At 35.8% G+C, this 14,835-nt stretch overlaps 1 protein-coding gene across 5 annotated transcripts in view; it reads left to right on the top strand.

Moving 5' to 3' along the window:
- The window catches only part of ANO3 (anoctamin 3), a 415,273-nt gene that overhangs the window by 322,977 nt on the left and 77,461 nt on the right, over positions 1 to 14,835 (top strand). For all 5 annotated transcript variants that reach the window (XM_027072968.2, XM_053203366.1, XM_027072969.2 and 2 more), the window contains 3 exons: positions 887 to 1,008; positions 4,730 to 4,864; positions 12,324 to 12,420. In XM_027072968.2, the coding sequence (XP_026928769.1) occupies positions 887 to 1,008; positions 4,730 to 4,864; positions 12,324 to 12,420 (354 nt within the window). The remainder of the gene's footprint in view (positions 1 to 886; positions 1,009 to 4,729; positions 4,865 to 12,323; positions 12,421 to 14,835) is intronic.

The following is a 14,835-nucleotide window of genomic DNA, read 5'->3' as shown; positions in this document are numbered from 1 at the left end:
CTCACAAAGCTCCTCTGTGGTAGAAATCATTAATATTTATTCTTATTCTCATCATCTACATGAAGAAGCTAAGGCATAACTCCATTTGTTTTAAAATTTGGTTAAACTGCTTATAAAAGTAGAATCACACAGTGAAATGAGAGGGAGTTTGTCAAATCCTGTGTCCTAAGTTTTGGTTTAGAAAATAGAGTTGCCATATCTGTTGCCCTCCTTTTTTATTATAAGTGTAAAGCAGTTCAGCCTTCAGGAAACACTGTCCTCTATAAGGCATATATATTCTCTGTGTCTGAAATTGTAACCCATGCAATAGTTTTTGAGGGGAGATATAAAGAACCTGAAAATGTGTCCATTTTTGGAATAGCTTATCTAAATTAAGTTTTAAGTATTCTAGAATTTAAAACCTTGAATAGCAATTGTGACGTAGACTTCTTACACTTTTTGATTGAACATTTGCCTTCTTAGCCTCTGTAAATGAAATCAGTATTTTCTGGGACTGAATTGCTTCTTAAAGCAGAATAATACTCTTAATTTCTGAAGTAAAGATTACAACAATTTCTCTCAATGATGGTGAGGGTATAGTGTTTATTAAAAGGCCTGAGGTTACAAACAGTAAAACCTAAATTCTTTATTTTAAATGAAAGGAACCTCATTGGTTTAAAAAGGGACTTTAAGAAAGGATTTTTAAGGGACTGTCAGAATATTTTCAATGAAAGAGAAATATATAAAGGCATTACTACATTATTCCAGTGATGGGCTTAAGTTTAAAATTTCTGCAGCTTTCAATAAGCTGTTAAATTGTTCTGTAGGGAAAAAAATAGTAAAAGCAGTTCCGATTTAGTTCACATATACTAAGAGAATGTGTATCAATTTATCTTATGTGTTTCAGGGAGCCTACAAGAGTAGCCAACCCATCAAAACGCATGGACCTCAGAATAATAGGCATCTATTATATGAGCGCTGGGCACGCTGGGGAATGTGGTATAAGCATCAGCCCTTGGATTTAATCAGGTAATGTGGATGGATCAATATTAGATGCTCTATTATGTTGTTTTGTTGTCATTTTCATAGATTTGGAATTATTTCATTTAGCCACCAAATCATCTATATCATTCAGGATGCAGTTAGGAAAAAGAAGCCACTATAGGTCTTTCAATAAAGGAAACTTAACTTAGGGATTTGGTTATACAGGGGATAGGAAAGCTGGGAAATCAGGCAGGAATACTGAGGCAACAGCAAAAAATTGCTAACAACCTTAAGGCTGGAGGGAAAATGGGATAGAGTATATTTCAGAGCCCCCTCCTTGGGCCCTTGGGCAGGAGCTATACCATCCATGACTAGGACTGTGTGCAGAAAACTGAGTGTTGGAAGTGGAAGTGGAACCTCCAGCATGGCTATGCTGGAGGATGGCCAAGAAAGAAGGAAAGATCTTGTTTCCCTCTTCCTTCCACCTTTGACTCCTGGCCCAACTTAACCAGGAGCTATTTCCAATGGAACCTGTGTAATTGACTTCCCTGTGAGAACAAACCAAAACAGGGAAAGGCAGAAAATGGATCTGAGAGCAAAGAGGAAAATGACCAACATGGCATCTATGCATATACTTGTCTTTCAACAAAGATTTTGTGTGTATCTATTCTATTCCAGGAAGTATATTTCTAGTGAGTAACTGCTCTCAACTTGAATTAGTCTCCAAATATTCTCACATTCATGATTTATTTAATTTTTGTGGGGGATAATATGTTCTTTTAAAAAAAATCAGGAAAATATATATTAAAAAGGACTTAAGTTTCTAGCTAACTATAAATATTCTTATAATGAAAGAAAAAAGCATTCATAAGTTTATATATGTTAATATTTGAATTATTTATGAAATATAAATATCAAGAATAACTCATAACTGTTCCCAGAAGAAAACTGATAGAACTGATAGAATAGAAGGAGTATCTGAAGAAAATTTAATAAAAGAACTATATACAGAAGTGTAAATAGTATCAAGGGAGCAAACATGATGATGACGAAGCTTCCAGAGACTAGCAAAAGTTGGATGTTGTCATCAATCCTAGGCCTGGAGGAACAAGGGGAAGGAAGAGTTGATAAGATTGGGTAAAAACAGAAGAGGGGGATGCCTGACAGAAGCTATAGTCTTAGGAAGAAAGCAGCTCCGGCCAGACCATGCACCAGGAGGGAGAAAGTCAGCAATACATCAATATCTCTTTGATCACACCCTGGGATCTTCTGCTGGTGGTACCTTCAGTTGGCCAACAAGTCCATCAGGAAGCCAGAGGAAGGCATGAGCATAAGTGATACAGTCCATGAAGGTGAGCCTCCTGGGGCACAGAGCAGAAAAGAAAAGCTTAGCACAAAGATCTGGACGTACGGATCATAATATCCAGCACCAAACCACTTTTATTTCAAACATATTTCAAACTTGGGCATATCCCAAATCGAGATGTTTTTATTATAATTCTTTCGATCATAACAAATTGTCAGATTCTGGTTTACGTAGGGGAGCGAATTGTTATTTTAGGGATACGTGAACACAGTGAGATGTGCTGGTTCACAGAACTGTATTTACTAGGTACTAAAACAAAGTTGGTATTTTCAAGCAAACATTTCAGTGTCAATAATTCTTTTATTTGCTGGACACATTGCCATTGCTGCTTCAGGTCATTTCAACAAGTGATGAATAGAGTTATTTGGCTACTATTACCGACTATTCGGATATTGTCATTGAAGGAAATTTTTGCTTATGAAAATCATATATTTTGTGTGTACGTGGCTGAAGAGAGAGAGAGGAGATGAAGGAACCGCCCAAGCTGAAGGCCATAAAAGAGTATAGATAGCATTTCAACGCATTCCTCCTCTCTAGGAACCTGCTTGTTACCAAAATACAAATCAGATCAAAAGACAGTGACTATGGGTGAAGTGTAGTGCAGATACACTGTGCAGTGCAGATACAGTGGCCAATAGCCACCCCCTCTTCCTCCTTGCCTTCTCATGGTTTTTGAGATATCTCTAGAGATCCTAGAAGATTGTGAATACCAGTACTCGAAGTCAAGGGGGTTTTCATCAGTTTTCTCTGCCTGGAAATAGCTTCTCCCTCTCCTGAACCAGATCTAAAATCTGCTGTAACCTATGTGATTAAACTACTGTCAAATAATATTGTTGCCCCCTGGACTTCAACAATGTGTAATCGAAAATCTCAGTAGCATTCTGTCTGTGTAAGGGAGGGTTGTCTGTGCAATGCTCTATGGTTGTTATTGTAAAGGCATTCCATTTTGTTAGTAATATGTGCTAAAAACCTACTCCCCTCACAGAGGAACACTTGTTAAAAGGAATAAATGGCTTGTTTGAAATACCTGTTAATATAAGCTTTCCTCTGAAGTAGAACATTATCGTTGTATGAGAAGTGAATGGACCACTGATCTATGTCTCCCAGGAGAAATCAATGTAAAAACAAAAACTTAGATAAATGATCCTTCATGGAAGATGACTCCATTTCTACACCTGGTAGAATATACAAAATTTTAATTGACATAATACAGAGAAAAATCATAATTTTCAGAAAGAGAAGCCTTGTGAAGGGAAAAATAACAAGAAAAATTTCTTCCCAACAAGAATCTCTGCCCAGTTGCAGTATTCCTAAATGAATAGTAAAACACCAATTTTTAAAACTATTGCTGGGACAAAATTGTGTTACGTAGCTATTTTTAGAAGATACAGACCAAGTAGTAGTAGAGAATGCAGGAAACTATTATTTCTTATCAGAGCTTTAGAAACTGTGTAGCAGTTGGTATTGTCAGAAGACTTTGTGAAAAGAGAGAATTGGGTAGTCGTTAGAATTGTCCTACCCATCTGCCATTTCCATATAAACTATGCTCGTCAGCTCAAGGAAAATAAAACACATTCATTTCCTTAGCTTCATTCAATACTCCCTGTGGTGGGAGTTAGTGAAACAAGACACAGGTCCACTTCTAGGCACTTGCAGTCTTACGGGGAGGGAGAGGAAGAGAAGAGTGACAGATAATTAATTGTCTTAAAGTATTGTAAATTTAGGACACTGGAATGTCAGTAAGGGCAGTATAGGAGCAAAATCAGGGCTATCTTACCCAGGGTTGTAGTGTAAGTCAGGAAAAGCTTCTTGTAAGAAGTGATACAAACTGAAGGATGCATACAGGCCAGACAAGGTAAGAGAGTCAAATGTAATATTCCAAAGTCAGGGAACAGCATTAACCAAGGAAAGAATCATGTGCCCCAGGAACCACAAAGTTAACTTTGTTGTGGAAAGTGTAACATAATTGTGCAGATTGTGTCTAGCAGAAGGGAGTCTGGCCAAGGGTGCAGATGGAGACTGAACTGGAATCTACTCTCAGCATCTACCTATAGGGGAGACTTCTGTCCCTAATTCACACAAAAGTAGTTTGGTTTAGTACAGTTCTGTGCATGGAAAACAAAGAGATTCTACTAGGAGAATGGAGAAAGGCAAGAGTTGGGCCATATTAAGAAATTCGACACAGAAAGAATACATTTTATAAAATTGCCCCTTCTAATGTTTGAAGATAAACAGCATCACCATCATTGGATTCATTAGCAAGTGGGAATATTAAGATACGCTACATGGAACTGAGCAGGAACTGAGCTGTTATATCCACCAAATTCTGACCAGGTGTGACAGCAACATTTGTAGTGTTGCTTACGTTACCTTAAGCTAAGAGTTTGCTTTCTTGTGCAGGCTATACTTTGGTGAGAAGATTGGGCTGTACTTTGCTTGGCTGGGATGGTATACTGGAATGCTAATTCCTGCAGCACTTGTTGGCTTGTGTGTTTTTTTCTATGGGATATTTACAATGAATGCAAGTCAAGTAAGGTAAGCTATTAACAGACTTATTAAAATGTGTTGGCCTTTATTCTGACTGGGCAAAATCTTTACAATAATGCTGACTATAAAAAACAAGTCATGGTGCTACAATTTATTTGCTGTTTTTTTTTTTTTTTGAGGGGAGGGGAAAAGCACTATTTTTAAAAGGCTATTCCATATTTTTATATGAAAATTCTATTGGGTAAGTTCTAAGACTGTTTCTCTTTATGCAAAATTTCTCTTGCCAGTACATCCCACATAATAATTCAACAATGCAATGAGAGTCTTATGTAATTTACATTTTCATAGTATTTGCTAGTCTAGAAAGCCCTTTCAGTACAGTAGTTCAAATAATTAGAATAGCTACAATTCTTTAAACACTTACAATATACAAAGAGCCTCCTGTTAATGTTTTTTTTTCTTTTGATATGAGCTTCACTACCACCCTTAGAAGTGAGTATTCCTTTTTTGCAGCTGAGGGAACCTTACATAGTTAGAGAATAAACAAATACATAAGTATCTGTAGCACATGATTCCAGCTCTAAGTAATCCTCTCTCCTGAGAACATAAAATCAGTTTGCATTTTCTTCTTCTCTATAAGAACATTTTTTTTTTAGTACCAGCTTAAGGTATCAAGACAGTAGTGAAATAAGGTTTCACAAAAATCAAGCAGTTATCAAAATGGTGATTTTCTGTTAAAGTTGAAATACTCAAGATTTGGGTAAAGGCACAATACATTATTATTCAGCAGAGATAAGACTCACCCCAGCATTAAAGAATCCTCTTAGCAGCATCTTCTATTTAATATATACAAGGATATCATCAAGTTCAGGCTTGTATGATACAATTCAAAATATGAAACACACTTTTTTCTCCTTTGGTCCATCTTTTAACCATGGCCTCGCTACTGGGTAGTAATCATGACAGTTAATGGGATCATAAAAATTCATTTCCTTGAATTTTCTCTAAATATGTATATATATATATATATATATATATATATATATATATATATATAATTTGCATATGTATATGTATAACAATTTGCCTAAAAACAAAATACAGTAAAACCTTGGTTTGCAAGCATAATTAGTTCAGGAAACATGCTTATAATCCAAAGCACTCATATATCAAAGCGAATTTTCAAGAATCATCACCTTAATTGTGATCATGTGATATTTGGCATCACATACTATTTGTATTCCAAGATATCGCTTGTTTATCAAGTTAAAATTTATTAGAAATGTTTGATCATCTTGCAGAACACTCACAGAACAAGTTATTCAGAATCCCAGGTTTTACTACTTTCTCTGTCCTAGAGTTAAATCCAGTTCCATAACCAACTTCCTTGATTTGGTTTCTCAGTGTCCCCTTGTTCTCCATGAAGGCCAACTATTAATTCGTTTGAACACTAAGAAACACTTACTATTCAAAAAACAGTTCATCTGGTCATATGTTTATTTCGGAGATTTGCAAACTCACTACAAGTATGGAAGGCAGCATCTTCCACAGCAAATTTGTGCCCAGTGGGAACATCCATCCCTATGTGGGCATATCTCTATATGCTGTTGAATCAGTATCCTCTGAGCCTAAGAAAACAGGTTGTGTACCGAAGTTATAGTGTCTTGAAAAGAAAAACTTTTTTTTGCTACTTTTCTATTCTCTGTTTCTATGAATTTGGCTTTTTTAAAGATTCACATATAAAGTGATACCATGCAGTATTTATTTTTTTCCCCCTCTGGCTTATCTCACTTGGTATAATGCACTCAAGCTCCATCCATGTTGTCACAATTGGCAACATTTCCTTTTTTCTCATGGCTGAATATTCCATTATATACTATACCACATCTCCTTTGTCCATTCATCCACTGATGAGCACTTGGGTTGTTTACATATCTTGGCTATTGTAAGTAATGCTGCAATGCACATAGGAATGCAAATATTCTTCAAGATCCTATTTTCATTTCCCTTGAAGATATGTAGATATTTAAAAGTGGGATTCCTGGATCATATGGGAGTTCTATTTTTAATATTTTGAGGAACCTCCATATTGTTTTCCATAGTGGCTGCACTAACTTACATTCCCATCAGCAATGTTTTGATTATAGGCATCCTAACAGGTGTGAGGTGATACCTCATTGTGGCTTTGATTTGCATTACCCTGATGATTAATGATATTGATTCACCTTTTCATGTATCTGTTGATTTGTATATCTTCTTTGAAAAAATAATGTCTATTCAGTTTCTCTGCCCATTTTTTAAATCAGATTTTTTGTTTGCATTGAATTGTATGAGTTCTTTATATACTTTGGATATTAACCCCTCATCAGATATATGTTTTGTAAATATTTTCTCCCATTCTGTAGATTGCATGTTTGTTTTGTTGGTTAATTTTTACATATGGTGTAAGATAGGGGTTCAGTTTCATTCTTTTGCATGTGAATATCCAGTTTTTCCAACACCATCTATCAAAGAAACTATCCTTTTTCCATTATATATTTTGGCCCCTTTGTTCAAAAGTGCCCACATATACATGGGTTTATTTCTGGGTTCTGTATTCTGTTCCATTGATCTATGTGTCTGTTTTTATTCCAATACCATAGGTTTTGATTACTATAGCTTTAAAATTAATATTATTTGAAACCAGGAGATATCATGTTTTCCATTTTGTCCTTTCTCAAGATTGCTTTGCCTATTTGAGGTTTTTCATGTTCCATACATATTTTAGGATTGCTTTTTCTATTTCTGTGAAAATACCATTGAACTTTCATAGAGATTGCATTGAATCTGTAGAAGTCTTTGTGTAGTATGGACATTTCCACAATATTAATTCTTCCAATTCATGAGCACAAAATATCTTTCTATTTATTTGTTTCTTTTTCAATTTCTTTCATCAACATTTTAGTTTTCAGTGTGTAGATCTCTCACCTCCTTAGTTAAATTTAACCCTAATTATTTTATTCTTTTTGGTGCAATTGTAAATGGGATTATTTTCTTAATTTCTCTTTTTGATAGTTTATTGTTAGCGTATAGAAATGCAACTGGTAAGTGTATATTGATTTTGTATTCTGCAACTTTATTGAATTCATTTATTAGTTCTAACAGGTTTTTTTGGTAGAGTTCTCAGGGTTTTAGAAAACTACTCTTTTAATATGAATGGATGAAGACACAAAATGATTCTCAGATGGTTAGCTATTGTTCAGATTGGTTCTATGGAGAATATATTCGCAAATTTTTACCATGTGTTGTAGACTCTGTCCTCTACCCCTGCAAAGCTGAAAATGAGCAAAACAATGAAAGGAATAGATTTGCTCTTGCTATTGATTTATGTACCAACAGAGTAAATTAGACTTCTTGTATATAAGTACCTTTAGAACAAGGAGTGCTTTAAAAGGCATTAGCAAACTCTTTTCTTCAGCGCTTTATGGTATTCTATTACTGCTACTCTGTCACACTATAATTAACATCTTGTCAGACTTTCTATTCTAAACCAAGATAAGCATCACTGAATATCTTGACTTTCAAAACTTCATGGGACTGAAATTTTCTATTCAAGGTGTCAGACATGGTTAAGTCGTAGGTGTTATGGCAGGTCAGGAGAGGGCACGGGGCTTTTATTTGGTGTTGCATTGTCTTAGTATTATTTTATGAAACTCTTTATTTTTTATTACAAGGTAACAAAATGTTAAGAAGCTGAAGATTGGGTTGGATTTATTGTGTTTCTACTGTCCATATTTATATAAATTAAGGTCATATTACCTGTTCTGTAGCTCATTGTAGAATTATGTAGCAATCCAATTTGTGGATTATTTATTGTATATATATGTACATGTGTCTATTTATATGTGTTCATTGGCCTTACCTAACCAAATGTGGTCAGATTTTTGCTGGCAGAGTACATATCATAGGGATGTGAAAATGAACAAGCAGGCAGATAAAATAGTTTTTCAGGTCCAGAACAAAGAGCAGAAGCCCCAACTTTCTGGTCCCTTCTTTCCTTTTTGGTATTAGAACTTGCCAAGAAATTTATGTGGTTTTCAGTATCAGACCAGCCTTTCAAAAACAGTTGGGTAATACAGGACCTCTTGAACCCTCTCCTGACAACATCCTTAGCAATGAAGTTTCTATTTATCTAGTGCCTACGATATGCCAGGCACAGTATCAATATCCCTTATGTAATATCCCAGCTAGATATTATCTTCATCTGGAGATGAATAAATAGATCCTCAGAGAGGTAAGTGACTCGGTCAGGAGAATGTATATAGTATGTGGTCAGCTAAGTTTTAAACCTTTACTGGATTCTTTTTAATTGTGGTAATACCACTTAACATTAGATTTACCCTGTTGACAAAATTTTAGGTGAGCATTACAGTATTATTAACTCTAGGCACAATGTTGTACAGCAGATCTCTGGAACTTATTCATCTTCTATAACTGGAACTCTATATCTGTTGAAGAGCAACTTCCCACTTCCTCCTCTCCTCCCCTCTGGCGACTATGATTCTGTTTTGTTTCTCTCAGTTTGACTGTTTTAAATACTTAAAATATGTGAAGTCATGGAGTATTTATCCTGTGCATGGCTTATTTCACTTAGCACAATGTCCTCCAGGTTCATCATTCATGTTGCTGCATATGTGGAATTTCCTTCTTTTTTTTTAAGGCTGAATAATATTCTATTTTGTGTTTATACCACATTTTCTTTATCCATTCATCAGTGGACACTTGGGTTATTTTCATATCTTGGCTATTGTGAATAATGCTGTAATGAACACAGGAGCGCAGATGTCTCTTCTAGATCCTACTTTCAGTTCTTTTAGATATATACCCAGAAGTGGGATTGCTAGATTATATGGTAGTTCTAGATTTAATTTTTTGAGGAACCTCCATATTGTTTCCCATAGTGGCTGCACCATTCTACAGTCCCGCCAACAATGTGCAAATGTTCCAAAACCTCCACATCTTTGCCAACACGTGTTATCTTTGTTTTGTTTTATTCTGTTTGGTAATAGCAATTCTAATATCTTGTGATTTGGTTTACTTTTCCCCAGTAATTATATCTAATTCTAAAATCCATGTTTTTCTCATGCTTCCATACTGCCTTCCCTTAAACATACTTTCACATTTTCACTTTCCTCAAAATGGACATCACCAAGCACCTTTTCTGTGCTTTGTCATCTTTATAGGATCACAGGAGGGCCCGGGAGTGGGTCCAGACATCCACCCCCGAAAGGACAAATTGCTAGCTTCTCCTGCTATCTTAAGTTGGTGGTAATTATTATTTCCTTCAAATCAGCCCTTGGTGGTATGTCTGACAATAGATGTCAAATAAAAGAAAGCGACAATTCAAGTGGTGGTTTCTGTTATCAGGCTGCGCAGAAGATATGAAGAAACACTCATGCTGTGCACTCACCCTCCCTCTAGTGGTTAACTAAACTCAAAGAAATTTGTACTAGTATTAAATTATTTTAGGCTAAAATATATGTTGTCAAAAATTGTTTATTTTTTTTATGTTACATACCGAGTTAAACATTGAACAACTTACCAAAAACGAATTTAATAATTCTGGAATTCAAAATAGTGTTCAGTCTGATGGTTTGGGATTCTAGACACGGTGTTTTGATAGATTTGTGCTTTTGTTTGACAATTTAGGAGATGGGAAATATGACGTGGTAAAAACTGCCTCTAATACTTTTTAGTATGGGATTTCAATGCAGGACACATTGTGTTATTCTTGAAACACAATGAATTTTAAATTATAAGCAAAATTTCCTTCAAGGACTGTTTTAATTCTTCTTGTTCCTACAAATTAGTAGCATTACTAAGAGGAGGTATCATCTTTTTCTTTTGGTCTTTTAATATGTATGTTTTACCTGCTTTACTTCATATAGACATCCCAATTACTAGCAAGATGGTGTGTGTGAAAGTAGGAGAATTATAGTATTTTTTAGACACTATCATCATCATTAATAAAAGTTTTATAAGAAAATTATTTATTTTATTTTTTATTTGCCAGATTTTTTTATTCATTTACAGTTAACATACAGTGTAATATTAGGTTCAGGTGTACAATATAATGATTCAACAGTTCTGTGAGTTACTCCGTGCTCATCATCAGAAGTGAACTCAATCCCCTTCACGGGAAAGTCACTTTTAATATGAAATAAAAACATTTCTCTTTGAGATATGTTGTAGCTGATGGAGAACTTGACCTAGAATCACAAAAACCTAAATTAGGCTCCCTGAAGTACCTCTTTTTAGCTGTATGACCTCAAGCAAATTACTTAAATTAAACATCAGTTTACTCTCAGTTGTGGAGATAATTAACCATTGCAGGAGATTGCAGTGAGGACCAGACTTAATGGACATGAACCCACTTTTGCCCACTTTAAAGCATTGTATTACTATATAGTATTATTACTTACTATTTATTCCCACTTTAGAGTGAGATTTTATAAATCCAACATTTGAAATACATTGTTTTTTTGCTTCATTTGAGGGTGTATTTTTGAAAACAGTAAATTGTGCTGTAAACACTGTCAATTAAACCTTTATTAAACAGTTGCATTTCCAGACTTACTGTCAAAAGCCTTTAAATTACCTTCAACATTTCCAGAGCAGATTTAATTAAAGACAATTTATTTAGAGGCTACTAAGTGGGAAAGGGCCACTTCTGACAGATAAACGCACAAAACATTTTAAAAATAGGTTGCTGTGAACTCAGGCTGAGAGGCCTTTGAGAAATTGTTACTGGTGCCCTACTCCTATCACAAGTCATCTAAAATGTATGCTGAGATCTTTAAAAGGTAGTGGGCATAAAACTGAAGAGACAAGTATTATCAAGTTATATTCTAATAGAAAATATAATAGGTTTCAGTAAATAAAGACTATGTCATGTCATCATGACTGTGTGTCAAGACACCACAAAAAAAAAAAAAGTCAACTCCCTCAAATTTCTACTGAATGTGATGCCCCTGTTGGCTGGAGGGTGAGTTATGAATTTGTGTGGATTTGTGTGAATTATGGGTGCTGTTCATCTTGGTGATTCTAAGGCGTGAGATGCAGGAGAAAGATTTGATTTCAGCTCAGCCACTTCCAAGCTGTGAGCTTGGCTGAAATTCCCTTGGGTGTTCCTTACAAGATTACCCTCAGTGCCATGAAATCATGTGTAACTATCTTTGTAACAAAGCCCACAAGTGTCTCACAAGTGTCAAATATGGCCTACTATCATTACCATATCCAGGCAGAGACTTCTAAAACTGAAGAAGCCAACAAAAATGTCCGTATCACAAATATCCTAAAAATTTGAGTTGGAACCACTCTAAGTTCTTGCTTACCTGTCCACCACTCCCACTATCCGTGTCTTCTTTTCCTCTCTGCCTTGCTGCTTCCCACAGGACTAGCCAGAGGAGCTAAGCACCTTCTTAAACGTGGAGGTTCATGCTTTCTCTCTCTTCTTTGGTTTCCCAAGCCAAGAAATTTGCAAGGCCACTGAAGTCTTCATGTGCCCTCTCTGTGACAAGAACTGCTCACTGCAGAGACTCAATGAAAGCTGTATCTATGCCAAGGTGAGTGTGGACCCTTGCATTCTCCTTCCCGAGCTCTACTTTTTCTCAGAAGTAGGTAGGAAAAAGTGAAAACTTGAATAGATCATCATTTGGCAGCAATTATAAAATGAGTATATTTTTATTTGAATATTTTAGTCTTCCTTTGTTTTTATCACCGATTATTGTCATATGGACATAAACTTCCACTTGGAATGACATATAGATTCTTTTTAGGAGAAGATGATTATATCTCTTGCTAATGATTAAATTTCCATCATCCATGAATACTCATTACAACACTTTTAATTTTAGGGGTACCTGGGGCTCAGTCGATTGAATATCCAACTCTTGATTTCAGCTCAGGTCATGATCGCAGGGTTATGGGATCGAGCCCTGCACTTAAGATTCTCTCTGTCCCTCTGCCCCACTCCCCCGTTCATGCTCTCTCTTTCTCTAAATAAAAAATAAAAACAAACAAAAAACCCCAATACTTTAATTTTACAAAAGAAAGGAAACAACATACTAAAAATTCTCAAGTCGCTGCCTATTAGGATAACCTGAAGGCTCTTAAAACTTCTGAAGCCCAAGCCACACCCCAGAGTAATTAATTAAATCAGTATCGTTGGGTTTGGAACATAGACATCCATCTATTTTAAAACTTCCCAGATGATTCCCATGTGCATACAAGTTTGAGAAACTGAATTTTACAATGATTATTGTTTATATTTAAAAGTTTTATTGAAGTATAATTAACATATAATAATATGTACACATCTAAAGTGTGTAAATTGACACATTTTGATGTTATATATGCACCTGTGAAACCATCACCCCAAGAAAGATAATGGACATATAATCACTTCCAAAAGCTTCCTCATGGCCTCTTGTAATCCCTGCCTCCCTCTCCTCCCCAGTTCCACCCCTGTGTCCAGGCAACCAACTGCTTTCTGTCTTTATAGAAAAGTTTGTATTTTCTAGAGACTCTTATGTAAATGGAATCGTACAGTTTGTGGGTTTTTTTCTGGCTTCTTTCACACAGCATAGTTATTCTGAGATTCAACCATGTTGTAACATTTATCAGTAGATCTTTTCTTTTTATTGCTGAGGAGTATTGCATTACCCAGCTATGCCAGAATTTGTCTATCTGTTTATCTATTAATGGACCCGTGGGTTGTTTTGAATTACCATTTTACCTAAAGCTGCTCTGAACATTCATCTATAAATCTCCATATAGGCACTGTTATTTCTCTTGGGTAAAAACCTAGGACTAAAATGATTAGATTATATGATAGGTGGGTGTTTAACCTTCTAAGAAACTGCCAAAATGTTTTCCAAAGCATTTATACCATTTTACATTCCTATCCACAGTATATGAGGGTTCCAGTTTTCCATACAGTCACTAATCCCCAGAATGGCTAGTCTTTTTTATTCTAACTATTCTAATAGATGTGTAGAGGTATTATAATTTAGTTACTTGGAAATAATTTGGTCCTTTTGGGCCTTGCTTTTTTTAAAGTTTTATTTATTTTGAGAGAGAGAGAGAGAGAGAGAGAGAGAGAGCCTGAGCAGGGGAGGGACAGAGAGAGAGGGAGACACAGAATCCCAAACAGGCTCTGTGCTGTCAGTGTAGAGCCCAATGCAGGGCTCCATCCCATGAACCCTGAAATCATGGCCTGAGCCAAAATCAAGAGTCAGATGCTCAAGTAACTGAGCCACCCAGGTGCCCCAGGTCTTGCTTTTAAGATTTGTAAGGTAGGTTCATAGCAGTACTGTAACTAGCATGATTTTTTCCTTGCAATGAAAGCAAAATCTGGCCGTGTACTGTAGCAACTGCACTGCAAATAGAGGGTTTCCAGTCTGGCTGGTGGGAATGGGCTCACTAATAATCCTTTCAGGTGGTTCTTTCCTCAAGAGGTTTCCTCACGGACATGCTCACTGGGCACTGTCTGGGGTGCCATGTTTACGTCCTACGAACTCTTTCCGTGCAGTAATCTGAGGCAGTTGTAATGCTCACCTCACGTGTTTCCTTCCTCCCAAGGATCATTGATGGCTCTTCCTGCCTAGTATCCACTGTCTTGAAATCTGTTGCTTATGTATTTTGTGCATTTTTTGTTGTTTCCAGAATGGGGATAAAATCAATCTCAGTTACTCCATCTTGTTCAAAGTAGAGGTCTCTATACAATGAAGTTTGATGAGGCAGAGTATAAAATCAGAAGTCACTCAATACCCTACTACAAGCCCAAACCTAGTAAAATTGGTTTCTGGATAGTTCATTGTGAATACAAGGCATAGGAAAATCTGTTTTGTTTATAGTTTAGTTTATAAAATTATACTTAGTTTTGAATTTGTTTAAGTGTTCCACAAAGATGTCTTGTTTTGGGAAGCATTTTCTCAATACGTTTTGCAAAAGCCACATATTAAAGTTATGAGATGTAG

The sequence above is a fragment of the Acinonyx jubatus genome, chromosome D1 (assembly GCF_027475565.1).
Source record: "Acinonyx jubatus isolate Ajub_Pintada_27869175 chromosome D1, VMU_Ajub_asm_v1.0, whole genome shotgun sequence".
Lineage (NCBI taxonomy): Eukaryota > Metazoa > Chordata > Mammalia > Carnivora > Felidae > Acinonyx > Acinonyx jubatus.
Note: the sequence above shows the minus strand (reverse complement) of the source record. Positions and strands in the feature narration are given on the sequence as shown.